The sequence below is a fragment of the Artibeus jamaicensis genome, unplaced genomic scaffold, assembly GCF_021234435.1.
Source record: "Artibeus jamaicensis isolate MK-2021 breed Jamaican fruit bat unplaced genomic scaffold, CSHL_Jam_final contig_384, whole genome shotgun sequence".
Taxonomy (NCBI): domain Eukaryota; kingdom Metazoa; phylum Chordata; class Mammalia; order Chiroptera; family Phyllostomidae; genus Artibeus; species Artibeus jamaicensis.
Genome location: NW_026521810.1, coordinates 23,627,443 through 23,640,371, shown reverse-complemented (window position 1 = coordinate 23,640,371; position 12,929 = coordinate 23,627,443). Strand labels below are relative to the sequence as shown.

General features: G+C 37.9%; 1 protein-coding gene across 1 annotated transcript; it reads left to right on the top strand.

Moving 5' to 3' along the window:
- The first annotated feature begins 302 nt into the window (after positions 1-302).
- POLE4 (DNA polymerase epsilon 4, accessory subunit) lies at positions 303-11,086 on the top strand. The gene is made up of 4 exons (XM_037130919.2): positions 303-558; positions 1,277-1,361; positions 2,057-2,098; positions 10,773-11,086. The coding sequence occupies exons 1-4, from the start codon at positions 349-351 to the stop codon at positions 10,784-10,786; spliced, it is 351 nt and encodes a 116-aa protein (XP_036986814.2). The 5' UTR covers positions 303-348; the 3' UTR covers positions 10,787-11,086.
- The last annotated feature ends 1,843 nt before the right edge of the window (positions 11,087-12,929 follow it).

Genomic DNA, 12,929 nt, shown 5'->3' with positions numbered 1-12,929 from the left:
CCTGATCTGAGAGCTCCTCCAGACCAGCACATCCCAGACCACATTCACCTACTAAGCAGCGGTGCCTGGGCTCAACTTGACCGAATGGCACCGGTGGGTCACTGAAAATCGAAAAGAAGGCCACTACACTCCAATGGCGGTGAGGTGCGGCCGGATTTATAAGGCCGCCATACAACGCGCGGGATTCCAACTTGTCAGGACTTCCACTCGGGATTCCTAGCAGTCAGGCTGGGTGAGGGGCGGAGCCAAACGCTCACAGAGGGCGTGGCCTCCACCACTCCGGGAAAGGGGCTGGCGCCGCAGGCGCGTGCACAGTAGGCGGCCGCGCGCAGCTCGCTCAGTGCCCGGATGGCGGCGGCGGCTGCTGGAAGCGGGACTCCCCGCGAGGAGGAGGGGTCTAGCGGGGAGGTAGTGGCCTCGCAGCCACAAGCCCCGACGAGTGGGTCCGGGGCTCGTCTCTCCAGGCTGCCTTTGGCGCGAGTGAAGGCCTTGGTTAAGGCAGACCCCGACGTGACACTCGCGGGACAGGAAGCCATCTTCATCCTGGCACGAGCCGCGGTGCGCGGGGAGCGCTAGGGGCACAATAATGGGGGCGGAGAGCGTGGCGAGGGGCGGGACTCAGCGGCGGCGGGGGCTGGAGTTGGGGGTGGAGTCGGAGGGGGAAGGGGAGGGTCTGGGCGGGGTGTGCTGAAGACCCGGAAGTGAGAGATGCTGGGGCGGGATTATGAGATGTGAGTATTAGAAGGGGAGACAGGAGAAGTCCTGTGTACCAAAGTACTGTAGTAGTTTGTCAACACACCCTCCCCATCCTGAGGGCGTGGGCAGCAACTTTAATTTGCGTCTCCAGTGTCTACCACAGAATTTGTACGAATCTCAAGTGAATGAATGGGGTGGAGGATTTACAAATAAGGGAAAGGGGGCGGGTCATGGCCTACTGCAGAAAGGCAGGAAGGACCAGACCTTTAGGAAGTGCAGGACAACCTTCAGCTTCCTGCAGAACCTCTCTAGGCATCTGAGCCTCCTTTCACCCCTGCCCCTATTCACAAATAGGAGCACTCACAAAAGTTGTGCTAGTACCCTTTAGTACAGCGGATCCTCAAATAACTTTGTTTTTGTTCAACATCATTTCCATATAATGTTGATGAGATGCCATAGGAGCTTAACTGTTGCTTATGTTACTTAGTTTAAGGTAAAATTGGTTTTGTTATATGGTATGTCACTTCAAGTCCCAGAAGGTTAAGTGAGGGCTTACTGTACACTTCTGTTTGCTTTGCAGGAACTGTTCGTGGAGACTATTGCAAAAGATGCCTACTGCTGTGCTCAACAAGGAAAGAGAAAAACCCTCCAGAGGAGAGATTTGGGTAGAGTGTCACTGTGATATTTGGTACCCGGAGCTGACAAGGGAGGCTGGTTGAAGTTTCCCTCTTACTGGTTAAGAAGGCATCGAAGTAAAAGGATGTCTGGTGCCACAGGGTCTCTCTCTGACATTTTCTGTTGGGCTGTCATGATGCGAGAAAGCCCTGCCTTTAGAGTCTCTATGCTTTGAGTGGGTGGAGGTATGTTGGGGCAGAAAATGAAAGGAATCTAGCTATTGTCAAAGCTGACAAGACCTCTTTATCTTATCTGCCATGTTGTACCAGGCTTGCCATTTCTTTCTCCTCTAGAAACTGGGGGTTTGATTTCTGACTCTTCTTTCTAGGTGGTAACCATCATGGTGTTAAGCTTTTGTATATCATATTCTCACTTTCCCTGCTATATTGCCAAACTCTTCTCTGTTGATTCACAGAGCAAAGAAGTTCCCTTCACTCAACAGTCAGGATTTGCCTAGCTTTTCTTGCTATTGGAGAGAGAGAGAGAGAGGAAGAGAGAGAGAGCAAGAGGGAGAGAGAGTGTGCGTGCTAGCTGAGAGTTAAGATTTGATGGTGGAGTGGAAATGGATCTCAAGATAGCAGAGGGACAAGTTTTATAAATTTCCCGGTTTGCACAAAGTCTCTTGCTCTGTCAGTGTGTGGATTGTACTTTTAGGGGGCTGATGTTCCTTTGTCTTGTGTTTCAGATAATGCAATAGAAGCTGTGGATGAATTTGCTTTTCTGGAAGGTAAGTTTTCTACCAATGAGTAATTATTTCCAGCTGTCTTTTCCTTGCTAATGATCTGACTTCAAAACCTTATATAAAATGGATGCATGGATCTTCCTTGTTTGTAGGGATAATTCTTTCTCTCTACTTCCTATTGAGATAGGAAAAACTAACTTGTTAAATCTGATGAGATTTAGAGATTCTGATTCCCTGGGGAATTAGAACTTCTATTCGAGAATTGCTAATCTTAAAGAAATGGGAGAGTAAGGGAGATTGCAGTGGAGTTAGGTAGGTTCTGATGTTTAATTCCTACTTTGCTCTACCCCTAGATATAAATTTCCCCCCTCAAAGTGTTAGAAATCAGAAATAATTGCCAACATTTAAAGGGTTACTTCTTGTTTCTTTTTTTTTTAATAGTCCTGTTAAGTGATTATTTTGCTGCAGAGATTCTGTACTTACTTGTATCTATTAGGAATTTTAGATTAACTTGTGTACTAATTAAATCTTGTCATTTAGCAAATATTTGAAATACCTCATTTTAGCTACCTTCTCTTAGAACTATTCTGCTACTTAATTCCCAAATCTGATCAGTTTACTCTTCCTTACACATATTCCAAGGTATTCTCATTATCTCCTTCAAGCTTCATTACCTTCAGAAATCTTGATTTCTTTTATTACATTGATACCTTTGTTTTGCATCTTTGTATCAATCTAAGCCCCTGGCCCTTTTGATCCATTTTTTTGAAAGTCTTTAAAGATAAATTCCCATGACCAGCTTTAAGTATTTTCTTAATTTGTAGTGTTTTCTTAAGCCATTCTGTTTGTCTACTCATTACTCTTAAAAATGACTTGTTAGCTGCCTACCTAAGGCAGGCAACTTCTTGTGCCTGACTTTCTATAAGTTTTCCAGTAAAAAATGTTGGGAGCCTACTTTACCTACCCATATTTAATTACCAGCTCTTCAGAGATGAGTAGTATGATCAGATTTGTATTTTAAAGACATACCACTAGTGCTCTTCAGATAATAAATTAATTGGAGGGTGCCAGGAATAGAAGTGGAGAGATCTTAACACAGTTTTCTATCCCAGTCTCTGCAATGGCACAGTACTTAGCCTGGATTTTTAATAAATGCCATTTATTGAGGGGTAGATGTGTTCATTTTCATGTTCTGATCCAATAAGCTTAGTAATTGAATCCTCTGTACTGTATCACATTAATGGATCAGAATTTTGGCCATTTTAGCCCTTGTGGGTTTAGTCAGTATCATATTATTTTGTACCTGTTAAAACAAATGTTCTTATGTCTTTACAAGTGTATGTTCTAAGTAGAAAATTGTTTTTTTCTTTTTTAATCAAGGCAATATATATGCATGCTTAAAAATCAAATAGTTACCAAATGGCATATAATGAGATAACAGCTGTTGCCTCTCACCCTTTTGTTTTTGTTTTCAGCTTTCAGGAGGTTACTTATATTTTTAAATAATATGCTTCCTTCTTAATTTACCAGCTGCAGTTGATATCAGTTCCTGCTACGATAAATGAAGGTTTGGCTAACCTATACTACCCCTTAAGTCCCTTCCCTCTTTTCTGTTTTTGATAGTTGTATCATTATTTTTATAGTTTATATAACACGCTAAAATGTTTATTTTTTATTGTACCCAAATTTTAACATACTTCTTTTCTCCCCACTGTAAGGTGTGACTATTATTGCACCTGTCTTTTCCTTTCCTGTTTTTAGCCTGCTTCCAGCTCTTGCTCCGTGTCATCTATACTTATTCTTTCACATTGTTGAGGCTGATAACATTTATGTCATCTTATCAGAATTGAATCTTCCATGTTGTATCTGTAAGTTGAGTGTAGAAGTTGGAAAACAGTCCTTCTCTGTGCTTTCTGTCCCTTACTACCTCATACAGGTCCCCTCCCTGCAGGTAACTCTTATTGGACTCTGTAATCTTCTGGATATTTTATGCAAACAAATTTATATATGTATATTCTTTTGTAAGTCTTTCCTTCTGAAATACAACATGAACAAATGTAAAGTCAATAAATAATAAAATGAACAGCATTGTAACCAACAACTAGGCCAAGATACAGAATGTTGTCAGCCCTCAGAAGCTCTGTATATATTCCTTCTTTATTATATGTCTTCCTATGACCTGTCCTGACATACTGTATCCTGACTTTTTGGTAATTACTTCTTTGATTTTCTTTATAATTTTACTACATAAGCGAACATCCATAAATAATTTTTTTCTTTAGGTTAATTTATTTATGAGATTCATCTTTGTGGTTGTACATGTATCTAGTTCATTTTCTTTGCTGTATGGCATGCCATTATATGACAATACTACAATGTAACCATTTTCATATCACTTTTTGGATATTGTGCTATTATGAACAATTTGCTATGAACATTCTTGTTGTTTTCCTTTGGGGGCGTGTGTGTATGTGTATGCGTAAAATTATATATCCATGCTTAAAAATCAAATAGTTACCTAATGGCATATAATGGGATAACAGCTGTTGCCCCTCACCCTTCATGGGTGGGACTTAGGCTATGTGTCCCCACCCTGCTGGGACATAGGCTATATTTATCTCTCTTTTGTTGGTACTGCTGAACTTCCTGTATACCTGATTCACATTAATACTAGTAATATATAAAAATTCTCATTTTTCCTTGTTCTTGCCAACAATTGATATTATCAGAGTTTTTGATTTTTGTCAATCTGGTAGGAATAGAAGTGAAAATTGCATTGTGGTTTTAATATGCATTTCCCTGATTACAAGTGATATTGAGCATATTTTCATATGCATGTTCATATCTTTTTTTGCATGTTTGTCCTATTTTTCTTTTGGATATTTTTGTCTTTTTTATTGATTTATAATAATACATATATATTCTGAATAGAATCTTATTCAGTATATGAGAGGCAAATATATTTTCCTGGTTTATAATTTTCCTTTTCATTCTGTATAGCTAATGCTATTTGTGACCCATTTAATAACAAATTTTTTCCTAACCCAAGGTCATGAAGACATTCTCCTATATGCTAAAATATTTATAGTTTGTCTTTTATAAAACCAGAGTTGACTTTTTATTTATTGGATTGAGGTGGGGGTCTAATTTCTTTCTTTTCCTTCTCATTTGGTTATCTACTTGTCCATATCATTTTTCCGCATTTCTATCTTTGTTATAAAGCAAGGCTGTTTCTGGGTTTTTTGTTCTTTCCTGTTGATCTGTTTTTCTATTCCCGTGGCAGTACCATACTGTCTCAATTATAGTAGTTTTTTCAAGAGAGCAACTCTTCTCACCTTGTTCTTGAAGTGTTTTTGATTCTTTGCATTTTCATGTATATTTATAATCTGCTTGTCAGATTTCACAAAAAGGAATATTGATATGGATGGCATTGAGTCTATAGATTACTTTGGGGGAGAAATTGTATTTTCACAATAGTGAATCTTCCAGTCCATGAAAATGATATGGTTTTCATTTATTTAGATCTTTAATTTTTTTAAATTAAGTTTTTATTTTACATGAAGAATTCTTGAAATATACTGTTAGATATTTTCCCCTAAGTACTTAATATTTTTAATATTGTTTAGGGGTATCTTCCTAAAAACATCATTTAAAAAATATTACTAGTATGTAGAAATATAACTGATTTCATATGTTAATTTTGTACCTAGTCTCTTGCTCAACTTTATTAATTGTAATGATTTATCTGTTTTTTCTTTTGGATTTCCTTAATCACACAGTAATATCTGCCCATAATGACATTTCTGTGAAGTTCTTTTTAATTCTTATCTTTTAACTTTTTACTTGCCATAATGCATTGGCTAGGATCTCCAGTAGTGTTGAGTAGAAGTAGTAATAGCAAATATCTTGATGACAAAGAGAAAGCTTTTAGTGTTTTCCTAGTAATTAGGCTTACTGTAGGTTTTTTTGTGTGTGTGGATTATCAATGCAAATATTGCATCATGTTTATAAGAGAGATTGCTATTTTTTATACTTATATGTGGGCCCCATTCAAATCAGATGGAGAATATACCTCTTTTTTTCTATGTTCTCTAAAAAAGTTTTGTAAACTTAGACTGATTTCTTTGGCTGTTTGGTGGAATTCACCAAGGAAGCCATCTCAGCCTGGAATTTTCTTTGTGGGAAGATTTTTGATTATTGATTCAATTTTTGGAATGGTTTTAGAACTATTCTGTTCCTCTTTATTTTTGTGAGACATCCCCCCCGTCCCAAGGAGTTTCAGTTTTTGTAAGAATTTTATATTTGTATATGTAAATTTTCAAATTTATTGGCATAAAGTTCTTAACAATGTACTGTTATTATCTTTGTAATGTCTATAAGGAATTTATTAACATCCCCTTTCTTATTCTTTGTGCTATCAGAGTTTTTTCTCTTTCCCCTGATCACTTTCACCAGAGGTTTATCAATTTTCTTAGTCTTTTCAAAGAACAAACCTTTAACTTTGTTGATGCTAACACATAATTCTGTTTTATATTTTATTAGTTTCTGCTCCTTATTATTTCTTTTTACTTTTTTGGAGTTTAAGTTTGCTATTTTTTCCCAACTCTCTGAGATAGATTTTTAGTTTGTTAATGTTTAGGCTTTTTCTCTACTATATACATTTTAAGTTATAAATTATTATTATTTGGTTTGAAATTTCTTTTAATTGTAAAGATTTTATTTATTTATAGAGAGAGGGGAAAGGAAAGCCAAAGAGAAGGAGAGCAACATCAATTGGTTGCCTCTTGCAGGCCCCCACCCGGGGACCCAGTCTGCAACCCAGGCACGTGCCCTGACTGGGAACTGAACCAACAACGTTTCAGTCTGTAGGCTGGTGCTCAGTCCACTGAGCCACACTAGCCAGGGCTGAGCTTTTCTTTTTCTTTTTGTTTTTAGGGCTGAATGTTTTTAAATTGATTTTGGGGGTCTGTGTATTATTTAGATGAATATTTTTTAATATCCCAAAATTGAGAATTTTATAGTTAACTTTTTTGTTAATAATAATTGCATTTTCTTAAAAAATGTACTACTCTATTATTTCTGTCCTTTGTGGTATTCGAAACTTGAGTTATGGCCCCAATGTACAGGCAACCTTCTGACCGTTCTGTGTATTCTTAAAGAAAAGGTGTATACTGTGGTTGTTGGGTGCACTGTCAGGTTCGGTTATTGCAGAGTTCAGATTTTGTATTTCTGTGGAATTCCTCTTGTCTGCTTATTTACTCAATCTTGAGAGTTGTGTGTTAAAGTCTGCTATGATTGTAGACTATTTCTACTTATATTTCTGGGTCTATTTTTCTTTATATATTACGAGACCATAAAATTAGGTATATATACATTTAATATTGTTATATATTACTAGTATTTGAATCTTTTATATTTATAAATTGACCATTGTTACTTCTAGCAGTGCTTTTTGCCTTAAAGTCTATTCTAATATTATAAAAGTATACCAGCTTTTAAAAAATTTTTTTATTTTTACCTTTCTATATCTTTGCAAATAGTGTATAATTGGATTATTTTTAAAAATTCAGACTGACAGTCTTTAACTGGCACACACACAGGTAACTTATATTTGATGTAATTAGCAACACGTATGGGTTTAAATCTCTCATTTTGTGCTGTTTGTCTTGCCCATGTTTTATTTTTTCTCTCCATCTTCCCCCCCCTCCCCTTTTTTTTAGTATAATTTATTATTCCATCTTTTTCCTCTGTTGTTTTGGAAGTTAGTTGATCTAGTTAGTTCTGTTCTTTTAGTTGTTACTCTGTCAGGTACTTTCATGCATCCTTAATTTATCAAAGTCTGTTGTTAGTGCCTTTTCCCTCAGCAGAATGGGATCTTAGAATATATTAACTCCATTTATAAGTCTCTTCTGCTGCACATGTGTTATTGTCGTGTATTTTTGTTTCATCTTTTGTCTTTGTCAGTTCACATAAGTCATTATCATTGCTACATTATACAGTTAATGAAATATAAAATTATCAGTATACTTACTACTATCTTCGCTCTTCTTTTCATTCTGTATTCCTGGATCCTTCATTTGTGATTCTTTTCTTCCTGAAGTAAATCCTTTAGAACTTCCTTAAATTTGGGTCTGCTGGTAGCTGCCTTTTTTCTTTTTTCTTTTAGCACATTGAAACTATTCTCTACTTTCTTTAGTTTCAGTTGTTTTTGTTGAGAAATCACCTGTTAACCTGTTATTCCTTTGGAATTAATTCATCCTTTTTTTCTGTATGCTTTTGAGATCTCTTTACCTTTGCTATTTCTATAGTTCACTTTGATGTATTTAGGTATAGATTTCTTATGTAGTTAAATATGTGGGTTTAACATATTTAAGGGTTGTTAAATATGTAGATCTGTCCTGGAAAATTCTTAGCCAGTAATTGTTGAAATATTGGCTGTGCTTTGTTTTTTTCTATCTCCTTTCTCTTGGGGATTCATGAAACAGATGATAAAACTCGGCCATTTTGCCCCTCCATGATTTGTTCTGTGTACTTTTTCTGACCTCCCAGTTTGTTCTCTCTTCAGTGGTTTTATCCCCTTTTTATCCCCTTTAAAGTTTTCTGTTGATTTTTTTAGTTTCAGTTTTGTTTTTATATTTTTCAGTTCTGCAGATTCTGATTATTTTTAAAATGTATTTTTGTCACTTATTATTGTTTGTATTTTTCCCAGGGATTTTGAAGCTTGTATTTTATTTCTTTAAACATAGTAAGCACAGCCCTGGCTGGTATAGCTCAGTGGATTGAGCACGGGCCTGTGAACCACACGATGGTGGTTTGATTCCCAGTCAGGGCACATGCCTGGGTTGCAGGCCAGTTCCCAGCAGGGGACTCACGAGAGGCAACCATACATTGATGTTTCTCTCCCTGTCTCCTTCCCTTCCCCTCTAAAGATAAATAAATAAAATATTAAAAAATCCCTTTAAGAAAAACAACTAAGAAAAAAACATAGTAAGCACAATTGTTTTATGGTCTGTGTCCAGCCTAATACTTAATTAAGCCTTTTGAAGCATTTTTTTGTCTATGGTTTCTGTTGGTACTGTCTCAAGGTATTTTTTCTCTATATGTCTAGTCATATCAGTACATCATTAATTGAACTTTATAAAATTATTTGTTGGATAATTTGAGGCTTATGTTATAAACTCTCCAAAGATTGTCATGTGCTTCTGCAAGGCAACTAGCAGGCATTTATCAGTGCAGGATCTCCTTGATCCAAATTCAAGATTGAGGATCCTCAGATCACCATGGTGATATGAACCTTGATTGCAGGACTGTGAGAGGCTAATTTAATTCTGGTTTTGCGTCACTTGAGAGTGTAGCCATTTATTTGGGACTCCAGCTTTTTTTAAAAAGTGGGATGGGGGACAGATTATCAGACCTTCACTCCTGGGGAGACTCTGGGATTTGGTTCCTGGTTCCTGAGCCTGCCAGAATCACGCTGTTTCTGAGATCTGTCTTTTGGGTTGGCAGATACCTTCAGGGCAAAGGCAGCTTTGAAGGCTGGGTTTACTTTGTTCTTGCCTTTTCTGGATTTTGGATCTGACTTTTCTCGATGCTTCTTCAATGCTTAAAGGATTAAAAAAATAAGCTTTTTCAGTTGGTTGCAGCAGTAATTTAACATTCTCACTTTTTAAAAAAGTAAATTTTGGATTTACTGTATAGGATTTCTTCAAATACCTGGTAATTTTCATTCATTTTAAAGATGAGGGAATACGGCCATTGTTGGCAACTGTATGTATATGTGTGTGTTTTATATGTATATGTGTGTGTTTTATCTGGTAGTTCTATTTTACTGTGAGCAGGAGTGGGACTGCATGTTATGTGGGGTCCCCAAAAGGCCAGGATGCAGAAGGCTTTATGTGGGCAGACAGCATTTTCAGAAGTTGTTCTGCTTCTCCAGATAATTCCTTTAGTTTTTTAGAAGAGAGCCCCCTGACACTTTCCTGCCAAATTAGGTTTAAATCCTTGTTTCCTGGTGGTGCTGCACTCAGGGAGGGCGTGGGGAGACGGGCCAGCTGTTTCTGTCTCTTGCTGTCATCCCTAACATCTGCGTCTGCAGCCTCTGCATGGGTCTCCTAGACAGATGGGTCCCACCTCTGCTACAGCTCCTTCTCTGTTCATTCTGGGCTCATTTTTCTTCTACACAATTTATTAACATACTTAAGTCAGATTTTTGTTACTGAGCTTTTTGTTGAAATCTCTTAACGCTGATGCCTGCCCCCTCATTCTTCGTTGTAGATTTACATATTTTTAAGCCATTTTTCCTTTTGAATGGAACCTTGGATGGGAGGGCGGGGAAACTTGTACACTCAGTATTACATCTTAAACTAGAACTTTCTAAAAAAATTATAAACTCTTTGCTGAGAGAACTTCTCATGTATTTTGTATCACTCGTCCCTTGTGCAGTGTCTACAGATACTTATTAACCGGATGACTTCTTAGGCCTTTTCCTACTTCTGATTCTAACTCTCCAGACCAGTATGCTTAATTCCCAGCTGCCCACCCTTTGTGCTGACATGATTTTCCCCAAGGATCTTTTGGATGGATATTTTTCAAAACAAGTGTTTTTGGTCTTAGAGAATTGCCAGCACCAAAGCAGCTTTCACTTTAACTTTGCCCAGTTTATTATACTTATCTGTCTCCTGAGGCACCTCACCTTATGCATTGTTCTTTGTCTTTTTAGGTACTTTGGATTGATCGCTGAGCTGGGCACTTTTGTGAGCAGTCACCTGCATCCTTCAGCCAGCCCTCTGCAGGCCTCAGCTTTGAAGAACCGTCCTTGGAAAATCACACATTTACTTTTCCTTTTCTCACTTCTCCTAAGCCAGAATAAACACAAATCTTATCTGTTAGTTTTTCTCTACAAGGTCTTCCACTGCTGTGTCTTCCATTTCTGGCCTCGATGCAGCTACTGCTGCCTGAGGCAGAGGAAAGGGAAATAATTTGTGTAGGTTGCTTAGTGAATGGTAGGGACCAGAATAAAGGTGTCTGATCAAGCTTGTGTGTTTTATGGTTTTGCCTTTGTTCTCGCCACCTTGACTGGAGAGCTAGTGTGCCCGGTCACAGACCTTCGTGACCTTTTCTGCCAACCATCCTAAAGCTCCGTCTTTTATTTGTTCTTCATTTTTTCAGCCTGCCACCAGAATCTGGTTCCAGAATTTACTGGATACCATGTAAGGTCTTCATAAGTTCAAATAAATGTGAAATTAAAACTTTTAACAGTTTTGTTGAGATATAATTCATATACCATACAGTTTACCCATTTAAAGTACATATTTTAATAATTTTTAGTATATTTATAGATATGTACAACTATCAGCACAGTTTTAGAACATTTTCATACGAGTGGAATCATACTCTGTGCTCTTTTGTGTCTGACTGCGTTCATGTAGAAAATGTTTTCAGGGTTTATGTGATGGTATGTATCAGCACAAATTCCATTATTTTTATTTTTTAATTGTAAAATATAAATAACAAAGTTTACCATTTAAGCCTTTTAAAAATTATTTTATTTATTTTAACCCTCACCCGAGGATGTCTGTTGATTTGAGAGAGAGACAGACAGACATCGATGTGAGAGGAAAGCCATTTTTAAGTGTGCAGCTTTGTGATTAGTACATCCACAGTTTGTGCAGCCATCACCAATCATCTCCAGAACACTTACCATCTGCCTCCCCAGTCTCCTCTGATCTGTGACAGGTTCTCAGCTGGTCCCCATTTGTCATGACCTGCACTGGTGAGGCATCCGGTAGAATGTCCCCAATGTGGGCTTGTCTGTTTTTCTCATGATTATTTAGTCCCATAACTTTTCACAAAATTTCAGGGGTTGCACAGACCCCTGAGGCCCTTCCATTGGCCTAATATTGCAAATGGAAATTTAAAAGGGCAGGCTGGTCTTTTTAAAAGGTATATTAGAGGTTGCAGCCCATTAGTGGGACATGAATTGATACAGTGTGTTGCTATTGGCATTTGAAAATAAAATCACCAGAGCGTGGAGTAAGGGCATTTTAATTTTTGCATCATGTATATGTGTGTGTACTAGGTCACCATAATATGTACATGGTGGGCAGGATTTTGGCCCCCATTACCTTCATCTTTGCTATCATACCTATGAGTATGTTACATTACATATAACAGGGGCAAAAGGGATGTTGTGGATGTACAGGTGTACCTTATGTATTGTGAGTTCAGTTCCAGACCACTGCAATAAAGCAAGTACTGCAATAAAGTCAGTCACACGAAGGTTTTGGTTTCCAGAGCATGTAAAAGTTATGTTTACACTGTACTATAGTCTATTATGTGTGCAATAGCATTATATTTAAAAAAACAATGTACATACCTGAATTTTAAAATACCGCTAAAAACTGCTAGCATCTGAGTCTTCATTGTCACAGCCACCCCACCCTTTGACAGCCACCACCCTGATCAGGTGGCAGCCATCAGCATTGAGGCAAGACCCTCCACCAAAGGGTGGGGTGGCTGTGACAATTCCTTAGGACAACAAGGAAGCTGGCTGCATCGATGGACTCTTCCTTTCATGAATGATTTCTCTGCAGCACGTGATGCTGTGCGACAGCGTTGTACCCACGGTAGGACTTTCAAAGCTGAAGAGGACTTTCAAAACTGAAGTCAGTCCTCTCAAACGCTGCTGTTGCTTTGCAAACTAAATTTATCTAATTTTCTAAATCCTTTGTTGTCATTTTAACAATTTTCACAGCCTCTTCAGGAGGAATTGATTCCGTCTCGAGCAACCACTTTCTCTGTCCATCCCTAAGAAGCAGCTTCTCACCTGGTAAAGTTTTCATGAGATTTCAGCCAGTCACAGCTTCAGGCTCCACAT